Source organism: Triturus cristatus, chromosome 9, assembly GCF_964204655.1.
Source record: "Triturus cristatus chromosome 9, aTriCri1.1, whole genome shotgun sequence".
NCBI lineage: Eukaryota > Metazoa > Chordata > Amphibia > Caudata > Salamandridae > Triturus > Triturus cristatus.
Window position 1 is genome coordinate 1,212,595,830 of NC_140592.1, and position 22,634 is coordinate 1,212,618,463.

At 46.6% G+C, this 22,634-nt stretch overlaps 1 protein-coding gene across 11 annotated transcripts in view; it reads left to right on the forward strand.

Moving 5' to 3' along the window:
• The window catches only part of NUMB (NUMB endocytic adaptor protein), a 421,644-nt gene that overhangs the window by 224,602 nt on the left and 174,408 nt on the right, over nt 1-22,634 (forward strand). For 7 of the 11 annotated variants that reach the window (XM_085627239.1, XM_085627247.1, XM_085627246.1 and 4 more), the window contains one exon: nt 8,158-8,285. In XM_085627239.1, the coding sequence (XP_085483365.1) occupies nt 8,160-8,285 (126 nt within the window). In that variant the 5' untranslated portion in view covers nt 8,158-8,159. Of the gene's footprint in view, nt 1-7,685; nt 7,754-8,155; nt 8,286-22,634 lie in introns of those variants that run through there. The other 4 variants (XM_085627238.1, XM_085627241.1, XM_085627240.1 and 1 more) reach the window with 2 other exon arrangements.

Sequence of the window (22,634 nt, forward strand, 5' to 3'; positions counted from 1 at the left end):
GTTGAAGTGGGTGGTGTGTGGGTCTTCGGTTGTTGTTTCCTTTGTGTTCTTCTACATACCTTACCTGACTCAATGTAGCTGTCCCTTTCCTAATGGCAGCAAACTAGAACTGGAGATCTCTGGTGCTGCTCTGGAGGCTCTCATACTCATCCTGTGAAGACCATGACATCCATTGACTGCTTGACCTGGAATATCCGAGGACTCAACGACCAGTGTAAGCTTCTGTATTGCTTCGCCCTCCCAAATAATAGAAAATACTTAACTACCACACAGAGGCACAAACACGGCGAAGCAATAAAAACACCAGGAAAGGGATTTCAGTCTCATAAAATGAGGCACATCAAAATACTGTTTTAAGAATAAAGCATGGAGTTTTATTTGTGCAACACTCTCTAACAAAAAAGCATTCCCAGATGTCAAATGAACAACATTCAAATGTATATAGAGATATATATTTTTGTGCAAGCAATAATAACACACTTATAAGTAAGCAAATGCAACTGTTAAATGCATGGAATAAAATACATGAAATAAAATACAAGCAGATAACAATATGGGCGTCCACTGCAAAAAATCTGAAAGATATATACACTAAATACATCGGGTGATTATAATCACTGGAGACTTGAATGTGCACACAGACACACTCGCACATCAGAATTAAAACACCTTGGATGATTAAAATCACTGTAGACCTGAATGTGCACACAGACCCACTCTCACATCACAATATCAGTAATCATAAGAAAACACCTCACCGATCGCTTTCTCTCTGCATTTTTGCCAACTCAGCTGGAGGAGCCCTTGACAGCCAGACAGGAAGCTTCGATCAGGACCCTAAAAACAAGTTCCCTGTGGCAACATGTCTGCTCCACAAGCGAGCACCCGTCTGGATGCCAAGATTTCCTGCCTTTAATACCTTTTACTCAACCTGAGGAGAAGGTTTTAGAAACTTTGCTCCCTTTCTTCTGTTAGGAAAATCTGAGCTGACTGTTCTGGTCTGTGTCAAGGTCAAAACAGAAGCTGGCCAGGCACCTGTATTTTGACTCCGAGACAGACCTGTACATTCCACACATTTGTCTGGCAACAACAATTACTGCCCTGAAAGGTACCAAGCATGCATCCCACACATTATCTCAATGAAGCTTCTGAAAGTCTCCAAAAGTACAGAAAACAACCTTGACATGAATAACCTAAACAACTTGAGTAATCTGGGGGCCTGCCTGGGTGCGCAAAACTCAAGCTAGACAGAGTCAGAATTCAAGATGGCATGAGGACATGTCAAAGCCAATAGTAAGAACTTCATAATACTTCCCAATGTATAACACAGTGCACATTTGTGCACCACTGCCTATAGCACTAGACACTTCATCTCCCAATGTACAACATAATGCACCACTGTTTAAAACACTACACTCTGAGACCGAGAAGTACATTCCACACGTCTCTCTCTGTCATGCTTTCAAGTGCACATCCCACACGTTCTGTTCCTGGCAAGGCTGTTCTACTCTGACATGAAAGGAATCTTCGAGGAAAAAAGCACATGCAGGAAAAATGATGTCGTAAATTGAAGAAAAAACCTAAAGTCAATTAAAATAATGGTAGTCAAAGATCATCACGTGGTTCCAATATATGGGAGTGCCTCTGGCACTACAAGTGCAACCAGTACATGCGTACCTCAATAGACCTCACATTGACACATGTTTCCTCCAGGTGCTACATCTGACTTAGGCAACCGCCTCTCGTCTTCGGGCTGGCTAGTTCTCAGAGTCACATGCCTCTCTATATTCTAATTATACATGTTGTACGGGCATTCTCCTACGTAAGGGACTACACTGGCGCACACAACATACACTCCTCGACCCGGAGGGCAGATTTGTTCTTATTCAGGGCATCCTACATAACTTTTCAGAAAATATTGGCCTCCATATATGGCCACAGCACAGATAGCTCGGAATTCTTCACAGAGCACTGGTGCTTACAGTCCACACTGGGGCCTAGCACGATTATATAGTGAGGTGATTTCATTGTCATCTTAGATCACACTGTCGATCGATTCAGGGCCTCTCAGAGACCCCATCCGGGTGCTGTTGCTCAATTGGACTCAATCATTAAAGTTTGTGTGACGTTTGGTGCCTTCGACTTCCATGGCACTGAAGGTACCTGCATCACCTCAAATTGTCTCGCATAGACTATTGACTCCTCACATGACGCCCTTGCCTGAATTGCAAATGTGACCCATCTCCCCCAAATCCTTTCGGACCACGCCTGGTCCTACTAGAACTCACTATCCCCAATGCCCCCATCTGTCCTTCACCTGGAAGCTCACCCCAATCGCACTATGTGATCCCAAACGCACTATGTGATGCGGTGTTTCGGTATGAACTTCTCCAGGCCACCCGAGATTTATTTCGCAAAACAATCTGGCATCCTCAGGGCAATCCGTACGCAACTCAGCAAGCTAGAAGCAGACATTTGCATGCTAGATTTGGTATTCTACACCACGAATACTCCGTTGATCGTTGCTGCGCTCAGGGTAAAATTGTCAGAATATGTGGAGGAGGCGACTCGGGAAAACCACTGCCTAAATAGGGAGCCGGTTGTGCGTCACCATTGCAAAGGAGATGGATCCAGCAAGATGCTGGTGGATCGTCGTCTTAAATCCTGGGCCGACTCGTATATCCCAGATCTCTTGGCTGACCAGCAGGTACTCCACACCAGGTCAGATGAGAGAGTGCAAGTCATGACGTCCTACTACTGTAACTTGTACACTGCCACTATGGCCCCTGACTCTGAGGCTTTAGACACATATCTGGACATGCTCCAACTCTTGTAACTCCACAATGCGCACCGCTTTTATTTGGATGTCCTCTTTACGAGAGGGGAAATAGTGCAGGTCATTCAGAGCATGTCCGGTGACCAAGCGCTGGTTCTAGATGGGCTCATCACATCATTCTACAAAGAGTACGCTTCGCTTCTTTACCTCACCTCTTTGCCCTCGGACCAGCTAAACCCCCTCACTATGTGAAGCTGTCATCGTAACTATTCTGAAACCTGCCAAGCCGGAAGATAGGTATGACTCTTCTTGGCTGCTGTCTACGATAAACATTTATAATATATTTGCCAAACTAATAGCTAACCACCTTCTGCCACTCCTGCCTACTATTGTCTGGCCGGGCCAACCTGGATTCGTGGCTGGTCGGTCAATTGCACACAACCTCTGCACACTGTTCGCACTCATGCACATCATAGACCCTCTGCTTGAGGCCCTTGAAGTGCTCTTAGATGCCACTAAGGCGTTTGACATGCTGGAATGGGCGTACTTATTTTGCCTTCTTTCTCGCCTGGGCTTCAATATGCGCTTCTTGATCAGATGAATATATTCCTCACATACGCCGCTGTTGCACTTCAATAGGGTGTTCTTTGCCTTATTTCCTGTCACTAGAGGCACCAGGCAAAGGTGCTGAACAGTCCCTATGGGGTACATGCATCAAAATCAAAATTTGCGATTCCAGAATAGCGATTATTACCAAATTGCAATTTGGTAATCGCTAACCTCAATGCATCAAATTAATCGCAAATTGTTTGCGAATTGGTATTAATCGCAATCACTATTAGCGATTTCATAATAGCTAGTCGCTATTTTAGTGAATACGCTATAAGAGAATCTCTAATAGTGAATCCGTAAATCGGATGCAAGATGATGATGTCACAAGCAGGAAGTAAGTCATTCCATGCTGTTACCTGTGTACTGAGAGAGAGGAGGAGGAGGCAGACTGCAGGAGAACAGCACATGGAAGCTTTTTGGGACTGCAGAACCTGTGCAATTACCCAGCATGGCATCAGAAACACCACAGAAGGAGAGGAAAAGAAAGCTGAAGTTCAGTGAAAAGGAGCTGGAAAACTGCATAGAGGAAGTTGTGAAGAGCCATGAGAAACTTTTTGGGAAACAGTCACTGCATGTCTCTGAGTCCGAAAAAAGAAAATTATGGCTGAGAATACAATAAAAAAATCAGCGCCGTGGGGGTCACCCAGCGCTCCATTACGGGTCTGTGCAAGCGGTGGTATGGCCTGCGGAGCAGGGCCAAGCAAAGGGTTGCTGCAAGACTAGCTGATGCTAAAAAGCTGGAAGAGGACCATCCACAAGAACAGCACCCAGAGCCTTAGAGGACCTGGTGGAGTCGCCCCTTCAGCCTGAGACTGTTGTTGAAGTGACGTTGATAGAGTCCTCTGCACCGCCCAGTACTTCCAAAGGTAAGATGCATGCAAATGACCATACAATGCTAGATTACCTAAACGAAATCTGTAAGTCAGATCCGGGATAGTGTAACAAATAGTACTCAAGACCATATTTTACTTGTAACACTTGAATGCATTATGGGAATAGCAGGCAGTAAATCCAATTGGAAAGGCAAGTGGGAAGCAAACCAGCATAGATGCAATCAATTTTGACAAGCAAGTTTAATCTCTACACACAGTGTGTTGAGTAATGACTAAATATGATGATACTAAGTGCAAGATGAAATATATGTCCTGTTTTGAAAACTAAAATTGCACTGTTTCACATCACAGATGCATCTGCGCAGGAGTCGGAAGACAGTGAAGGTCATGCACCCCTGGAAAGTAAGCCACAGTCATCAGAAGACATTGCAGTGTCACCTTCACCCACAACACCTGCACCCATAAGACGCAGGATCACAGTGCCACCATTGCCTGCATTCAAAATGGAAGAAGATAGCCAACCTGACCCTCCAACAGCACAGTCTGGGCAGACACCCACATCAAGACCATGTGCCCTAGGTCGAAATAGAAATATCCGTATCAGGAGGGGCAGGGCAGGTGCACAACTGAGCGCTGTTGAAGGTGACAGTTCAACGTCCTTTGCTGGGCTGTAGAACGCAATGTTGAGGGTACAGCGCCTGCAATGCAAACACATGCGTTCAATGCAGGCACACCTTTCATCTCTTGCAAGGTGAGAATGCCTCCAGCCTCAGTAGCAACATGGTTCCAGTGACCGAATGCAGGAGGCGCAGCACCAGGAATACTCCTGTATCAGAGTGCTCAGACAGGGATGTGTCAGAGCACCCTGTACGGGCAATGGCAGTGCGTGGCCCTGTAAATAGTGTGGACATGAGCACAGAATTTCATTTGGTGAGGTAACCATAATCCGAATTTGTCTGGGCTGATGTACAGGTGCCATGGCAAAGTCAGCCTGTTGCGTTCAGACTTACATTGGGCACATTTTCAGCTCGGTATGTGTGCATTAACACAACCTGAGCAAATTATTTTTTGAATAAATCAAAATGGCAATGGAACCATGTAGTGTCTTGTTTCATCATTATCCACCCTAAAAATAATGCTATGTTATTTCTGCACGTCTCTATCTCCCCTCAGCTGCGCTCAGCCCGCGTGCTGCTTGTGGTGGTTGTCCTGGCTGGTTGTCTTCCTCAGGCTCACTATCAGAAAGTTCAAGGCGTATGCCTCTCGAAGTCGCAATGTTGTGCAACATGGCACATGTGGCCACAATTTTGCAGCAGGTATCTGGTCGTTACTGCAATGCACCGCCAGTCATGTGGAGGCAGCAGAACCTACTTTTCTGTAGGCCAAAGGTGCACTCTATGACGTTGTGGGTGGTGATGTGCGCTGAGGTATGGCGTCAGGATGTAAGAGCGCACAGCGTATGCGCTGTCATCTACAGGGTTGAAATCAACAGATTACTCACTGCTATGTGTCACCATGTGCCCAGAGTATGCAAGACATTGTAACATATGTTTACCAAGCAGGTATCCTTCGTCGAATTCCCCCCTCCCACCCCAGGAGACGAGTGTGTATGCCACTGTGTCTGTATATGTATGAGTCATGTGTACTGCCAGGGAAACTAGCCACTATGTCAGTTATGTTTTTGGAATTGCAAATGACTTGTTATATTCAGTGAATGGTATGATTTTCTGTTCCTGTAAATGTACTAATTCACTGAGGGGGGACGAATGGCTACCTGCGAGTCTGATGCTGCAGTAGGGGATCTAATTCAGCTATCATGTCTGCATTTAACCTATACTTGTCATATATCTCTTCCTCTGTCTCCCCCAACAAAGTACCGCGCATTCTAAATATGCGCTCCTGTATCCTCCTTCTGCTCTGTGCTGCTGCTCGTAGCCGCCTCCTCCTCCTCCTAGCCATGACGTGGAGCGCTGCCATTGTGAAAGATTGTGAGGCCTTCTGGGCCTGTTTATATAATTTGCCAGTGGTTCCCACCTGATTTGATTGATTTCACCTGGTTACCACCTGAATAGATTAGATGGTATTTTTGAAAGTGCTAAATTACGAATTTACATGCTTTGCGAGGCAGAAGTAGTGAATCGCTAATAAGGATTCGATATTATGGGAATCACAAAATAGGTATTGCTTAGGGCTATTTTGCGATAGCAAACTGTCCTTTTTTGCAATTCGCACGGTTTGCGAAAGCAAAATAGCTTGATGCATGTGCCCCTTTGTTTGAACTTCGTGTCCCTGACCTGGGTGGTTAAACTGCAGAGGGTAGCATGGGAAACCTTCACATTGTCCTTTCAGCAAGCCGGCCTTAAAGCCCTGACATGCGTCCACACGCCTACTTGCACATGCCCAATTCATTAATTTCTGGCTTCTCCCTACCTCATTTCAACCACACACTGCAGTGGAGACTAATCAAGCAGCCCTTTGTCCACCGATTACAGTGCTATATCAGACATACAGACCTCCTCATGCTCAGGTCGACACAATTGCCTGCGCCCGCTGGGCCTGGCATGGACTGCTGAGATGAGCACATATCTGCTGCCAAATGCACCCTGCATGCCGCTAGCCCAAAATACCCTCTTCCCCATACTGACTAATGAGGGGGGAATACTGGCGTGCTAGGCGGTTTGGACTCCCCATGTTTGGTGATCTGTACCCAGCCGAGAACTTCCTCTCTCCTGGCACTGACATTCATCCCCCAGCCCATTGCACTCGAGGTCCTTCTATATCACCATCTGTTCTCTGCATGTGTGCTCTACACAGCACGCTTCCAGCGGCTCCTCCCCTGCTTAATGCTCTAGAACATCTGATTCAGTCCCTCCCCATGCAAGCTATTCACTCGTCTGTACACCACGATGCAGGAGAAGGCGCCAGTATGCGACCCTGGAGCTCATGTTGCCTGGGCAGCGGACACAGATCTCCGCCTCCCCCATCACTGCAGCACAGTGGCGCTATTGCTGCACCCAATCTAAGGCCTTATCCCTGAACTATACACTGCACCTTATCCACTTCAAATTCCTTATTGCACATCCGTTTAGCTGCTCAGGATGGGACTTGCGGAGGATTCACAATGCTTGCGATGTGCTGCTCTGCAGACCACTTCCCTACATCTAGCCTGGGACTGTTTCTGGTCCAGTGCATATGCCAAGGTGGCCCAGATAATCGGTCACCTTTCTCAGCAGACGGCGATGGTGGCCCTCCTGGGATATGTCAAGGGGGTCCACCCCTGAGTCTCTGTGCCTCACTGCGATGCTGCTTCTACTGGTGAAACTGCGGGAGACTGCCTGCACCCAAGATCTGAGTGGTTGCAGGACGTTATGTATTGCCAGGAACAGCTGTCTCACTGTTGGGAACTTATATCGGTGCACTCCTGGCCTAAAGACATCTGGGCCCCACTCGCTTTGTATTTGTAGATGCGGGATGCGGCTGTAGGATCGGAGGCGGTGGCGGCCCCAACTACTCCGGGAGATGCCTCTCGTTAGTGAGTGACATTCCTCCAAGATCTCTTGTGTGGCTGAACGGACTCATCTCTGCATGACCTGCGCTTTTGTTTCATCTTGATGCAAGCTACTACAGCTACCTTTTCCAGTATGAGCTCCACTGTACATGCCTGAATGTCACTATCTCATGATGCTTTGCAATTTGTAAGGTATACTTCCAACTCCCCCTTTCATCCTATCTCCTGTTCGCCGTTTGAAAATCAATAAATACATTTTATTAAAAAACATAAATCACTCCAATTGATTCTTGTCAATAAGATAAACATAAATGTTGTATTTATTTCCTATATCTTTTGTCACAACAGTAGAGTGAGAGTCCCACCTGTCCATTTCTCTGTCTTAATTCCCTTTCCTGTGTTTTTTCATTTCCAACATGGCACCCAAGAAATGAACAAATTAAGGCAAAGCTTCCGACGAAAGAAAGATGCATTTGTACCAGAGGCAAGTAGGCCGCACCAATGGCAAACAGATGAAGAATCCGTTCGAACTGGCAAATGCAGCTTTCCAGTTAAGGTAAGTGTTTGTTTGTTCTCCTCTGTAGAGGTTTGAATCTCAGTTATCCTTCTAGTTAAACATTTGCTGATCAAAAAACTGTAATAAAATATAGGTAAGTGTTATTGTTATGCAGCATATGCTTTAAAAACATAAAGAGGATAACATTTTTTACCTTTAAATGTAGTGATTCACTTACAGCTGTTGAACTTTCAGAGTTCTAGGTGTAATCCAAGAGTCTTACCTCTTTCCACTCCCAAGAGAATCCGACTTTCTATCTGAGAACTTTTAGAAAATAAAGAGATCAAATGGTGCGTTTTTTTGCACAATTTCCAGATCAAATGGCAAAAAAAAAAGCTTATACCACGTGTAGCTCTGAGGGGCACTCATCAAATATTCTTTAATTCATGATCTTCCAAGCATGCCAGACCCTATCAACAGGAGTATTGGCGGAGGTTGGGCTGATCGACTCCAAAAAATGTTGAAGAGATAAAACCAAGTGTACATTTTACAAAATAATTTTCCTAAGCAGATGAAAAAAATTGGAACGTTTTACAAGCACTTTCAAATATGTGGGTAAGAAGTACCTTGTGACCTCCTATTTCTTCCAAAATGGAAAATATGAATCCCTTCCATTGGTTTTCTTGCCAAGGCATTTCCCTCTGTTAAACCTCCCAATGCACTTTTTTAAAGAACCAAAGGCCAAGCTGTGTCCTGCTAATTTTATTTTTCTGCTTCCTTTGAGATTGAAGTTTCAGACACTGAGAAAGAAATTTCAGATCGGCCTCTGAACTGCAGTTTAACACAAATCTGTCCAATTGAGAACCAGTAAAATGCGGGAAGCTCTTGGCACCTTCTGTGAACTAATTATTATGCTGATGTGTATCAAAGTCAAAATGTATTAAGATTTGTTTTTGGTTTTTCGCTGCTCAAATATTAAAATACATTGCTTTATCCCTATAATAGTAAAGTAACTTAAGACATCAACCATTGCCATTCATTTTCTTCAAAAAAGATGTAAAATATTCTTACAAATTGTGTTCATGTATTGTCTTATTGATGTTCTTTCATATACAACTAAAGTCAAAAGGTGATCACTCTTGTGGTGTGCTGCAGACTTTGTAACCTCGAATCGTAGGCATTCCTCTCCGCTTTACCGCAATGCCCAATGATGCGAGCCTAGATTTTAAGGGTTGTTTCTAAAGGGATTCTGCTTAATTAGCTTTTCCTTGGTTTTGGAGGATCCAGAAGGCTATCTGTCTGTAGGCAGAAAATGAGATCATGTGGATTCCTGCAAGCAGCTATTAATCTCTAGGGACCTATAATGATTTTGATGGGTGCGCCCATTAAACCTACGTGCAAGATTATCATATGGCATAAGCCTGAGATTATGTATAGCTATTTTACATTTATCTTGCTGCTAGCATGTTTTGACTTTTATCTTTTGATATGGTCGTCCCGAGACCTTTCTGTAATTTACAGTTGTACCTGTGGTCCATTTTCGGCATGATTGTATGTATACTCATGTATGTGTAATATTTGTGTTTTGTACTTTTATGATCTTAGTGATCGAAAATAAAGTTTGATGATGTAAGCATGAATGAAAATTATTCCTAAGACTATTGTGTTGATAAGTTTCAATCTCATCGGGTAGGATAATACTTGTCTCCGTGTCCCCAATAGAATTGAAACTTCTCTACATGCTTGTTAGGAATAATTTTCATTCTATGTTGGAACCATAGGCGAGGATTATGCTGGTTCAAACCTTGCTCACCACCAAATGAGCCATATCCATCACTGGCTTGAAGTAAAACCTTTTGAAGGTAGAATCTGAGGACCAATCTGCTGAGTTCATAATGTCCTCCAGTTTTGCTCCAAGTAAACAGACCTTCGAATACATGGCCACTCTGGCAGAATGCACCTGAAAGCTGCCGGCTCGATGCCTGCTTCTTCCATTACTCACCTCACAATGGTGAGAGAAGACAATAGCTTATACAGGTTCTTCAGAGCAATAAGGGGCTGTCTCTCACCTGGAGGTCTGAATTCCTCAGACACTGTACCACGCACAATTTCAAGGAGTCTGGAAAATCCAAATACAAGATAGTCCTGGGATTGGACTTCACACGCCTACAAATAGTGAACGATACTCTAGAGGGGGAAAAATCCTGCCAGTTATAAAACAGGGCTCGAACATCCAAAAGCCTTGTACAGGATACTAAGAACAGCAGCATCCCCAGTTTAGCTGAAAGCTCCTTATGGAACAGGAACCTGTTTGCTGAGTATTGCGGTGTCAGTGGAAGGGACAATCCAATTACTCTAAGGAGCTGGCAGACGAAAGCATGTTCCCCAACCATTTTGCCCTCCACCGGTGTTTGGACTGCTGAGATAGCAGAGCAGAAAGTGTTGATGGACCGATAGGCCAACCCCTCGGTCTCTAAACACGCAAACAATTGAACATCTTGACTACATCGGCGACCATGGGACCTTAACCCATGCGCAGACATTAACATGCCAATCAGGTCCAAGCTGACTTGTACCTCTTGATGGTACTATCCGCCCATGCCTTGGATAAGAGTTCCTCAGCTTGTCACAAAAGGCCTGGGATGACCAGTTTCGCCTGTAATCTGCCAAGGCACCAGGGAGTCCTTCAACAACAACAACTGGTGAGGAAGCTGATTCGGATTGTGAAGGAGATGATGAAACATGGGTAGTCTGATTGGAGAATCCAAGGAAAGTTCCAGAAGAACTAGAAACTATACTTGAGACCTACAAATCGATGTGATCATTACCTCATCCGCTCACTGTGACCGGATCTGGGCTGAAGAAAAGCATACCCCTGCTCCGGAGTCCAATCCTGCAGCAAAGTGACTGTCGTAGTTGCTTGCAGATCCGGCTTCTCACTGGGTAACTGGCAGTCCAGCCGGGATGTGAACAGGTCCACCGAAAATGGATCCCATCTGTCTTGTAATTCTGCAAACACTTCTAAACTGAGTTTCCAGAGACTGGAGTCCCGTAAATGGCGGGAGTGCCAGTCTACCACCTAATTCTCCTGACCCCGGAGTTACTCAGCCGTCATCGCAACTTGATGGTCCAGGCAGTATTGCCAAAAACTGGTTGCGAGGTATGAGAGAACTTTGAAGTGTGTGCCCCCCCCCACCAAGATGGTTGATGTCCATCTTGAGTGAAACACAAAATTGGACTCTGTCCTTCGTCCAACATCGGACCGCGAATGAGCTGGCCAGGAGTTCCAAGCAGTTGATGTGAAAGGCCTGCTCCTGAGGGGACCATGAACCTCCTGTAGAGAACTCGCCACAGCATGCGCCCCATGTGGACCTGCTGGTGTTTGACTCAGACGAGGTTCAGGGCCAAGCCAAAGATCACCCTCCAATTCCATGTTTCCATGTGAGAAAGCCACCTGGAAATTTCTACCCGCATTTTGTCCATGACGGAGACCCTCTGAGAATACCTAGGACCCCTGTGAAGGTGTGATGCCTTGAGCTGTTGCAGGGTCTGGTAATGTAGGGGACTCGTAAAGATGGCCTGAATCGAGGAGGATAGGAGCACAACCAGACGTGCGATCTGCCATAACAAAGTCCGCAGTTTCTCCAGGGTTCGACATCTTTCGTGTCTGAATTTTGTGATCTTTCGAGATGGCAGGCTGAGAGAAGTAGTAGTGAAGTCCATTGTGAACCCCAAGAAGGTCACCCTTTGGAGAGGAACCAGAAGGGACTTCGACTCGGTGATCACGAACCCCAAACTATCTAGTAGATCTATTGTGTTCTGCAGTTAGACTGACTGCTGATGGGGGTATTGGCCCATCAGGAGCATGTCATCCAGATAGATAATTAGGCATATCCCCTGCTCCCGAAGGTGCTCCACCACTGGTATGAGGTACCTGGTAAAACACCAAGGGGTTGAGGAGAGCCCGAAGGGAAGGCTTAAACTCGAACGCCTGTTGACGCCAAAGGAAATGAAGGAACCTCCAGTGAGGTGGAAAAATAGGAACCAACAGGTAGGCGTCCTTGAGAGTCAGGCAACCCATACAATCGGATGGCTGGAGCACATCTCACAGGAAGTGGTTGCCCTCCATTTTGATATGTCAGAACGCTAACCATTAGTTGAACTCCCTTCGGTTGGTCACAAGCGTTGACTCTCATCAGCCTTGTCCACTAGAAAGAGGTTTCTGACAAATGTATTGGGGTGAATAGTCGTCATCTGAATAATCCTTTTAGCCAACTAAGCGTGGACCTCCGCGTCGATCAGAGCGGCTTCCCGTGAATAGAATTGGATCAGACAGGGCCATAAAACTCTATGTGGAAACCCTGTACTGTTTGCAGGACCCAAGCGTCTGTTGCAATAACCCTCCAGGCGTGGAGGAAAGACGCCAGTCTGCCCCCTATCTGGACCATAGAAGAAAGGGGAACACTCAAATTGGCTGGGTTGGGTTGTCCTTTGAATCCTCTGCCTCTGAACAACTGGCCCCTGGTGGGGTAAAAGTTTACGAAGTACGTTTAGTCTTGGTAGTAGCCTCGCCTGCAGCCTTGCCCTCTGGAAGAGGTTTGAGATGCAACCCGGCCGGCCGTGAGGGCCCTACCACAGCCAACGCCTTGGAAAACCCAGGATGGAAACACCCGCTTTATACATGTCTGGGCCTTGTCCATGGAGGTGAATGTATTTACAAATTTACCCAATTCCTTTATAAAAGACTCTCTCTTGAGCCACTGCAACTGCCTCTGAAGTGGTGAGGTCCCCAAGCTTCGTACCCACTTTGATCAGCAAGGAGTGTTGGCGATGCCTAGGAAGATAACCACCCCTGCGCCCATCCTGAAAAAGGGACTCCGGCGAGATCATGGAACCCGAAGACTTTGCATCCTGCACCATGTCCAGGATCTTGGTCAGTGGGCCGATGGTGTCTAGAAGCTTGTCTAGGCAAGCTCTCCAGGACCGGTCTATGCCCTTCTTGGGGTCTTTTATGAATTTAGCCAGGAAAGTGGCAATCTTGGGGTATATGTCACGTCTTAGGGTGACTTTCCCCTCCAAATTGGGTTGTGGAAACTGTCGTAAATAAAATATTACGCGTTCGGAATTTCTATATATCAATATGATCATGCATGAAGCAAGAGGCTGAGTCCGTGGTATCAGGTTCAAAAGGGCTTTATTCAAATAACTCGAGTTATAGGGAGAATAGTTCCATCACCACAAGGGATCAGGAAGGGTCTAATTCTCAGAGTATTCTCAAAATATTCTCAAACTTTATTCACAGAGTACAGTATATATACGTTGTAATAATATACGTAAGCAGGAGTGCTTCAGGCGGAGCAAGAGAGAATGAGATAAGAGCATGTGGGCGTGTAAGTAGGCGTGAAGGTGGGCGTCCACTTGATGATAATAGGTAAGTGTCATAGGTGGGTGGATGCCTGGAGGGGGTTGCGTGATCAGCTGGAACTTTACTGGAACTTTGCCTTACTTGTGCTCAACTCGAGCATGACGTGTAACTGACGTGTGAAAGGGTTGCTATGCAACCGGGGAGTCTGTAGTCTGGAAGTGAGGCCTTCAGTGTCAGGGCGACCAGCACATCTTGTATTATCTGGTATCTAAAGTCTGGAGCAGGGACTGATTTGTGACCTAGGTTGCCCATCGCCAAGAGCCAATGTGGCATCTATTTCTTCATTTACTACTGAAGTCTTACATGGGGGCTATGGGCTTTTCACTGACGTGAGCTTTGTAATCACATGAAAAGAGACAGAAAGGCTAGGCTTTCTCCTTTGCAGATGGGTCGTGTTTATTCCTCCTTCCCCAGGCAGGAATGTGGTTTCGGTAGGAGTAAGCAGATAACCGTGCTCAATACTGTCTCGGCACCTCGGTCGGGGCCCCTTTGGCTGAGGCCCAAGTGTGCAAGGCCAAGGATACGCAGCTGCAGCTTTCAGAGCGTTCTGAGGCCTGAAACCTCTTTTCGGCTCTGGCTGGGCCACAATAATGGAAATGCGGGAAAACATGATGCAAAAACGTGTAGGCCTCAGAGCAGATTTGTCGTTTCTCTCATGGGAGACTGGATGATGACAGGCCACGTTATAGCATAAGCATCATGATAGACAGGCCATGGAGGGGAAATACATAGGTTACATGTATGTGCACATGAGTGACGGGGAACACACGGGGACACATAGGCCTCATGATATTTTAATTTCCTCATTCCCTCCTTGTCCCCTAGTGGACCCTCATGTCACATCTATTCTCATGAGACAGTCAATCTGTTCTTGCAGCATTATTTTACCATTTTTAATGCTTTGTAAATGGGGATGTGGAACACATGCAGTAGCACACAGGCCGCAAATGGACGGGCCACACTGCAGACATAGGCAACAACTGAATATCATCAGTAGTATTAGTCCACAGACGGTCAACACTTTCCATCCCCATGCCGATATTACTCCCCAGAGCCAACTGGACCAAGTCCACGTGCCTGGGTCTTGGTGTATGCTTTGGGCAATCTTGTGGAGTCTTGTTATTGCTTTGTATACAGACGGTGCGTTATTAGGAATGAAAACGCAACAGCTGGAACCGATGACCCTACAGGCCCCGCCCCTATCCGCCAGGATGACGTCAAGAACAAGACGATTCTGAAGAACGACCATTCTCATAGCAGACTGTTCCTGGGTCAAGTTCCCCAGGGCTGATGCAGTCTCATTAGCAACTGTTTCTAGAATCCTTGTTAGCCTGCGGATAAGTTTACTATTCTGGACGGGACCTATGAAGAAAAAGAATCCTTTGTTGAAATCTGTATATTGTTCCCAAGCTGTTTCAGTCTGGTCAATGCCAGAGGCATCGAGCCTTCGTCTGTGTCTGATAAGTGTTAGTTGGAGATTTTGATGATAATTCGATGGGGCCAAGAAAACGGGTGGTAAAAGAAATGATATATAGCACGTCCCACCCCAGTCTAAGGGCAGTTGCACATAGGCTGTCTGGCCACAAATAAAGTAGGTGTGTCGTGATGCTCTGAAGTAAGACTTTCCTTTGTCTTTAAACACTATTATAGTGTTACACTCGCTGTTCCCCAAATGTACTGAGCCTTCTTTTCTGACACATAAGTTCCCTTTTACTGGTAGGACTGTAATTGAGGATGGACCTAAATTGTGTATGGGCTTGACATTCAACACTATAAAGTCGAGGGTCGCATTTCCTTGCAGATACTCTTCATTTTCTAGATCTGTACCTTTCCTTTGGGGAAGACCTTCTTCATCTGGGAAACATGCTTTATTCATGACTTTATTCAAGTTACCCCATACCCAGTCGCCCCTACACTCCTTGTCTTGACATTCTTTGGCATCACCGTTGATGGATGTCATTAAGGCAAACCATGCTCCGCAAGAACCATTATGGGAGAAGGGAAAAGAGGCAACACTCCCTTCACCTTCTGATACGGGGGAAGTCGGCCACAGACCCAGCAGTCTGTAGCATTGCTAGTCTGATGTGAATGGTGCAGCATCTGAATAAAGGTATTGTTGCGTAAGGCAAGTCGATATGCTAGCTCATGGGATGGCAGATCACTAAATGTGTGCAATATAGTATCATTAGTGGAAGAGTGTAAGAGTGAGGCAATAGGAGGAAAAATAGCATGTAGTATTAAGCTGATACATATTATCGTGATGCACAGAAGAAATAGAAAAATCAAAGTCACTATACATCTACCACGTAATATTTTACAGTATTTGTTTTTCATCTTGCTCTTTTTCTCTTCAGTAGTGTCCAAGATCTTATGCAAGCCAGAATACATGTTCATCCGCTTCACCACCTAGTGGACTTAATTGATCAAACGGGTTCTGACTTTTTAGATCTAAGTTTAGCTTTGTACTCCTGCTGGGGAGTCTCCTCTAGTAAAGGGGGCTCAAAGTCTGAAAAGTCCTTTTTAAACGAATCGTTATTTCCAAAGTAGCGTTTACAATGATGAAGATGAACCCATCCTTTCCGTCCTTCGACTTTGACAGCGGTCCTCGTGGTCAATAATACCAACTTGGGCGTCTTCCACCTCGGCTCAAGAGGGCTCGTTCTATCAAAGTTCCGTATTAATACGAAATCCCCAGGAGCGAGGGAATGTTCCCTGACCTGGGTGTTGTCAGGGAAGGCGGCAGCAACCTGCGAACGACAAGAGAGTAGTGCAGACATCAAGGAAGCCAGGTAATCTGTCAGCATGTTACGATCAACATCAGTGATCTTTTTAGGCATTGGAGTGCCCCACATATTCGGTGGTCTACCAAAGACGACTTCATAGGGAGATAAGCCTGTTCTAGAATGGGCTACCATTCGCATGTAAAAGAGGGCAACCGGCAGGGCTACCATCCAATCTACACCTTTGTCTGCGCAAATCTTTGCTAGTTTTATCTTTAAGGTCTGGTTGTGTCTTTCTACAAGGCCTGCTGCCTCAGGATGTCGTACACAATGGAACTTCCAGGTATACCCTAACAGAAGGGACACCTGTTTCATGAGTTCAGAGGAGAAAGGCTGACCGTTGTCGGAATATACGACACGCGGTAATCCATAACGTGGGAAAAACTCTTGCACCAATTGTCTGGCGGTAGTTACAGCAGTATAATCAGGAACTGGATAGGCCTCTGTCCATCTTGATAGTGAACATACTACTACCAGGACATATTTGTAACCTCTACATCTGTCCATTTGGATATAATCCATTTGGAGGACTTCAAAAGGATGGTCAGGTGGATGGAATCCACCTTGTTCCATTGGAATGCCTTTACCTGGATTGAATTGGCAACAGATCATACATGTTCTGACCTTTTGTTTCGCTGCTGCACGCAGGTGCTTGTTGAACCATATATTCTGTAAGCTGTCTAGCATTGCTTTCTCTCCTAAGTGTGCAGGACTATGTGCGGTATTTATGATCACTTGTACCATCGAATCAGGAAGAAACCATGTTTCTTTGCCCTTAGTCATCCAACCCTGATCAGTCAGTACCCCTCCTTGTTCCGACCATTTCTTTAATTCGTCTAGAGTAGCATGTGTCTGTATGTCTTGTACATCCTTGGAAGGATCCCTGACTGTCATGGCTTTGGTCATTGATGGTACCTGTGATTTCGTCATGTCTAGTGGGGTCTGAGCTGTCTGTTTAGCTGTTCGGTCTGCCAGATCATTGCCTTGAGAAATGGTATCTGTGGCTTTAGTATGTGCTTTGCATTTCAGGATAGCTATGGCTGTAGGCAAATGTATAGCTTCCAGAAGGGCTTGAATAAGGGGGCCATGCTGTATCTTGGCCCCGTGAGAGGTCAAGAAACCTCTTTCCCTCCATAGTACTCCGAAGTCATGAGCTACCCCATATGCGTATTGTGAGTCGGTGTAAATGTTTACTCTCAGGTGCTTTGCTCTTATGCACGCTTGTGTCAGAGCGATGAGCTCTGCTGCTTGTGCTGACAGTATGTCTATTCTTTTAGTCTCTATGATTTCAGTAGCAGTGGTCACTGCATATGCTGCCACTAATTCTCCCGCCCCCGTCCTCATACATGAACCGTCAACATAGAGTGTTAGGTCAGGGTCTGGGAGTGCAACATCTGTCAAGTCTTGTCTTGGTTTAGTCACGGTATGTATTACTTCAACACAGTCATGTGGGGAAACGTTTTCTGTACTGGAGGGCAAAAGAGTAGCAGGATTCAGTATGTTGCATCGTCTGATCTCTATGTGTGGTTGAAATAACGTCAGCTCATAACCTGTCAGTCTCGCTACCATCAGGTGTTGGGTTTGTGTTCGGTTCAAGAGAACCTCTACTGCGTGTGGTACTTGTACTGTCAGGGGGTGGCCCAGCACTATCGAGTCACTTTGTCTTATGGCTAAGGCAGTTGCTGCAACAGATTTTAGGCACGCAGGCAAAGCCTGTGCTACTGGGTCCAATGTACTAGAAAAATAAGCACAGGGCTTGTGTTTTCTTGCATGATCTTGTGTGAGGACAGATAGTGCTGTTCCATCCCGCTCTGTCACAAAAAGCATAAAAGATTTGTTGTAATCAGGGATCGCTAAAACTGGTGCTTGACATAAAGCTCTTTTTAATTCTTCAAATGCCACAGTATGTTCTTGTGTCCAAGGGAGGACTTTAGTAGAAGCTACCTCCTGTGTCGTCAACTGTATTAGGGGCTTGGCTATGTAAGCATACTGGGGAATCCACTGCCTGCAATATGAAGTGAGGCCAATGAATGCACGTACCTCCTTTTGTGTCTTGGGCCGTGAAAGGCCAGAAATCAATTGAATACGTTCTGGTGTCAGTCGCCTACCCTCCTTGGATAGCAAGTGCCCAAGGTACGCCACTTGCTGTTCACAGAATTGTAACTTCGAAGGGGACACTTTGTGCCCCTTGTCAGCTAGGAAGTGTAAAACAGTGAGTGATGCATTTTCACAGTCACTTTCTGATCGTGCAGTGATGAGAATGTCATCTACATACTGTATCAGTGCTGTAGTGGTAGGCATGTGAATACCGTCTAGTTGTCTTTTGAGTGCCTGACTGTAGATGCTAGGACTTTCCGTGAAGCCCTGTGGTGCTCTTGTGAATCTGAAGCTACGGCCTTTTAAACTGAAACCGAAAAGATATTGGCTGTCCGGATGTATTGGGATACTAAAAAAGGCGTTCTTCAGATCGATAACTGTAAAGAACGTAGCCTTCGCATCAATGGCAGTCAATAATGAAGAAATGTCCGGGACCACAGGGTACTGTGGCACCACACATTTGTTTAATTCTCGCAGGTCCACAACTAATCTATAGACAGGTGATGTATTGGGATCAGTTCTTTTAAGAATAGGAAGAACAGGTGAATTGCATATGTTTGAATCTGTCTCTATCACCACCCCTTGTGCGATGAGTTCATCGATTATTTTCAGCAACCCTACTTCAGCTTCAGGTGGAATTTTGTATTGTCTAATCCGTGGCAGCACCACTCCTTCCTTGAGGGTGACCTGGTATGGTGTAAAGTTCATGAAACCTACGTCAGTCGGGCCTTGTGCCCATAGGTGCTGTGGTACATTTTGAAGCCTGATGTCAATGTCTTTCATTACAAAATGGCCCTTGAAATCACGTAAATACAGTCGCACTCCTTCTGGCGAGCAACAGATAATTGCTCCCAGTTCCTTTAATGTTTTTATGCCAAGTAAGTTTTCTGGACATGATTTAGTAAGCAGTAAGTCTGTTGTATGTATTAGTGGACCAACTCCTAAAGAAACTGGTTCTGAAACCTCATTGATAATAGGCTTTCCTGAAAAGCCCAGGGATATACTCTTTGAGCCCGAGAGGGGTGCCCCTGGAACCTCGGAATGACTGATGGTAGTTCTACTCGCCCCAGTGTCAATCAAAAACTTTTTATTTTGTCCTAGTAAACGTGCATGCACATAGGGACCCGCTTGGTCCACAGGAACTGGAATAAGGGGCAAGTCGAATTCCCTCTCTGGGCTGCTTCATGAATATGCTTGGTATCCTGGATAGTCAGTCTGAGCGTGCTCATACATTTGTGTTGCGGCGTGGGCTGGTGCAGGTGCATGGACAGGCGGCGGTGGAAACGTATCTGATGTCTGATGTGTGTTATTTTCTTTGGGAGGATAAGGACGTGGCTTTGTTTTACCTATAGCTATATTGTGTTTCAGGACTGCACATTCATTTACGAAGTGGCCTGGCTTCTTGCAATAATTACAGGTCCCATTACTTTGTTTCGTATTTGTTGGACCTGTCAGCCCTAGGGTGGTCTCCCCTTCTATTTTTGTATTGTGCCTCATTTTTTCCACCCTCATTTTTATGTTGGACTAGGTCTCCGGGCGCCTTTTCATTGCCAGGCAGTGTTAAGGTGCAGGTGCTCCCTTCTCCCAAGATGGCTGCCACAGACCCCTGCTACTGCAGGGTGGTCGTTTTTCATAGTAGCACCCTAGCTGCCAGGAGCTGGCTGGGACCCACAACAATGTTGCGACACCAGCCCGCCTTTTTGTCCCATAGTTAGAGTGGGGAAGCTCCTGGAAGATGCTGGAACCTTCTAGAAGGGAGGTGGGGTTTTACTTTTGCCGCCTTGGCTAGAGGTCACCTGACCTAGGGCTACTTAAGAGTGGGAGGGAAACTTTTGTGATGAGTTGGCCATTGGGGTGAAGCAGAGCTGGAAGAATCCACCAGGAGTGTAGGCGGTAGGGCCTAGCCAGGGACTTATGCCTCTGAGAGTGACAGGATTTAGGTACTGCCTCTTAAGTGAGTGAGGTGCCCTGTGAATCCCACTGATCTTGCCCAGTAGTAGGAGGACCCAGAGACTCTCTGCCAGCCTGACTAGGAAGGACCTAGTCGCCCTCTCCATTCCTACCCCCTGTAACAGAACCCCTTAAGGGCGCCAGATACATCTGCGCCAAAAGACTTCATCTGTCAACTGAGAACTGAAACCTAACTTTAAGAACTGAGACTGCATGACAAGAGCGAGCTGTAAGCCTTGAATACCAGAGCTGAGACTGCGTGTCCAAGCTAACCTATTGAACTAATTGCTAAACCAATTGCCAAGCCACCGGGGATCGACCAGGTACTAGCGCTGTGACCCCCGCGCTCCCTGCCCTGGTCTGGGACCCCCGGCAGCGTGCTCCGCTGAGCACTTTACCCCATCCTTAATTTGAGCCCCCCCCCCCTGCGACGACGAAGTCAGCGCGCTCACCGCCGCGGCCTGGAGGAGTGCCCTGCTGTGTCGGAGGCCCAGGCGAAGCCCGGGGCCCCGTCGCTGCCGTCGCAGCCGTGTGAGGAGGTGCACAAGGTCGGGGCCGAGTTCCCCCAACGTCGTGAGGACGGACGCCTGCTGACGCCGAAACGGAGGTAAGCCCGGAGGCCGAGATCCTCCCTGGTGCGCCCCCTGCTGGTCTGCAAACCACACCGCACTTGGCCCGGGTTGTCCCCGCCGTGGGAGTCCCCTCCCCTGCCTGCGCGACGGAGAGACCCCGCCGAGGGATCCTGTCCGTGTCTCCCCTTTTGTAATACTGAGCGCGGTGCTCTGTGAACTGCACCGGAGCATAGGGACCCGCTCCTCAAGTCCGGTCACCCTCCCCGCTGGAAGCCGCCCAAAGAACTGACTGACATCACCCTCGGGTGGCGCTTCACGCCACCGACCCTGCTTCCCCAGCCGGAGAGACCGGGACTGCGAGTAGCGCACTGTGTTATATGCTCTGCTCGAAAGTAAATTACCTGCCAAGGAATGCGAGTAGCGCACTGTGTTATATGCCCTGCTCGAAGGTAGTGATATGCAACTGATTACGAGTAACGCGTTGTGATAACTGTTTTACGCAAACGTTTCCACATGTAACTGATTGCGCGTAGCGCTGTGTTTTATGTGCCTTGCTTCACAGTACTAGGGGCCAGTGGTCACGAGGAGCGCTCAGTTCGACAGGCGCCATGTTGATGAACCCAATGTTCCCCCTTACAAGTAGTACGCTGTGTTAGACGGCCTGTTCAGGGAAAGACTTTACATAAGCGCGCACAGCGCTAGAATCTCCCGCATTTAACCAGCGGGCGTGGGTACATGAACGAGGTTAGGCACTGCATAGATATCACCAAGAGTGTCGCATGTACTGAACGATGGTATTATGATTCATGTATTACCTTGTTATTTCCTGAACTGCAACTGACCAGCTATACTTGGATAAACTTGAAGTATTTGCATAATTTAAACGGTGTGGCGTCCCTTATTGTGTGTGACTCTAGTCCATGAGAAGCGTGTGGTGTATGGTTGCTTAACACATAGCCCTCTGATTGCCTGACCGGCTCGCGCCACGTTACCGCCCTTAGGGCCTGGTGAACCCAGGTTCCTACAGTATTATTCTTGTTCGTGTTTGTGTTTGCCGGTGTCGATTGGGCCACCAGCATCTTCATCTTTGTGTCTTTCATGCGTCTCTTTTCCTGGTCGTGTTCTTCTCTAACTCTGTTCTGGTGGTATTGTAACATCTGTAACATTTGGGAAGGGCTGTTTGCTTGCCAAGTACTCTCAACCTTCAGTACCCTATACTTTACCTCTGGTAGGGAATTTTCTACTAGTTTGCTCACGAAAAGATGGGGATATGAATCGCTACCGGGCTTAAGACCACTATTGATAGTGAAACACTTCTCAAACCTAGAGTAAAAATCGCTAGTGTCCTCGTCTGGTTTCTGTTTACAGGCTGAAATAGCATCCCAGTCTTCTTTCTTGGTAATTAATAATCTGGGCAAAACTTGTACAAGGAGTTCAGGTAGGTCTTTCGCTCGGGGACCCAGACCAACCCCCGGGCCTCTTCCCTCTTCCTCTCTTTCCAACAGATCCCAGCTGAGCCTTTTCTCTCCCACCTCCCAGTCCTGTCCTTTCAGCTTCTCGTAAATACCAGCAGGCAATAGTACTT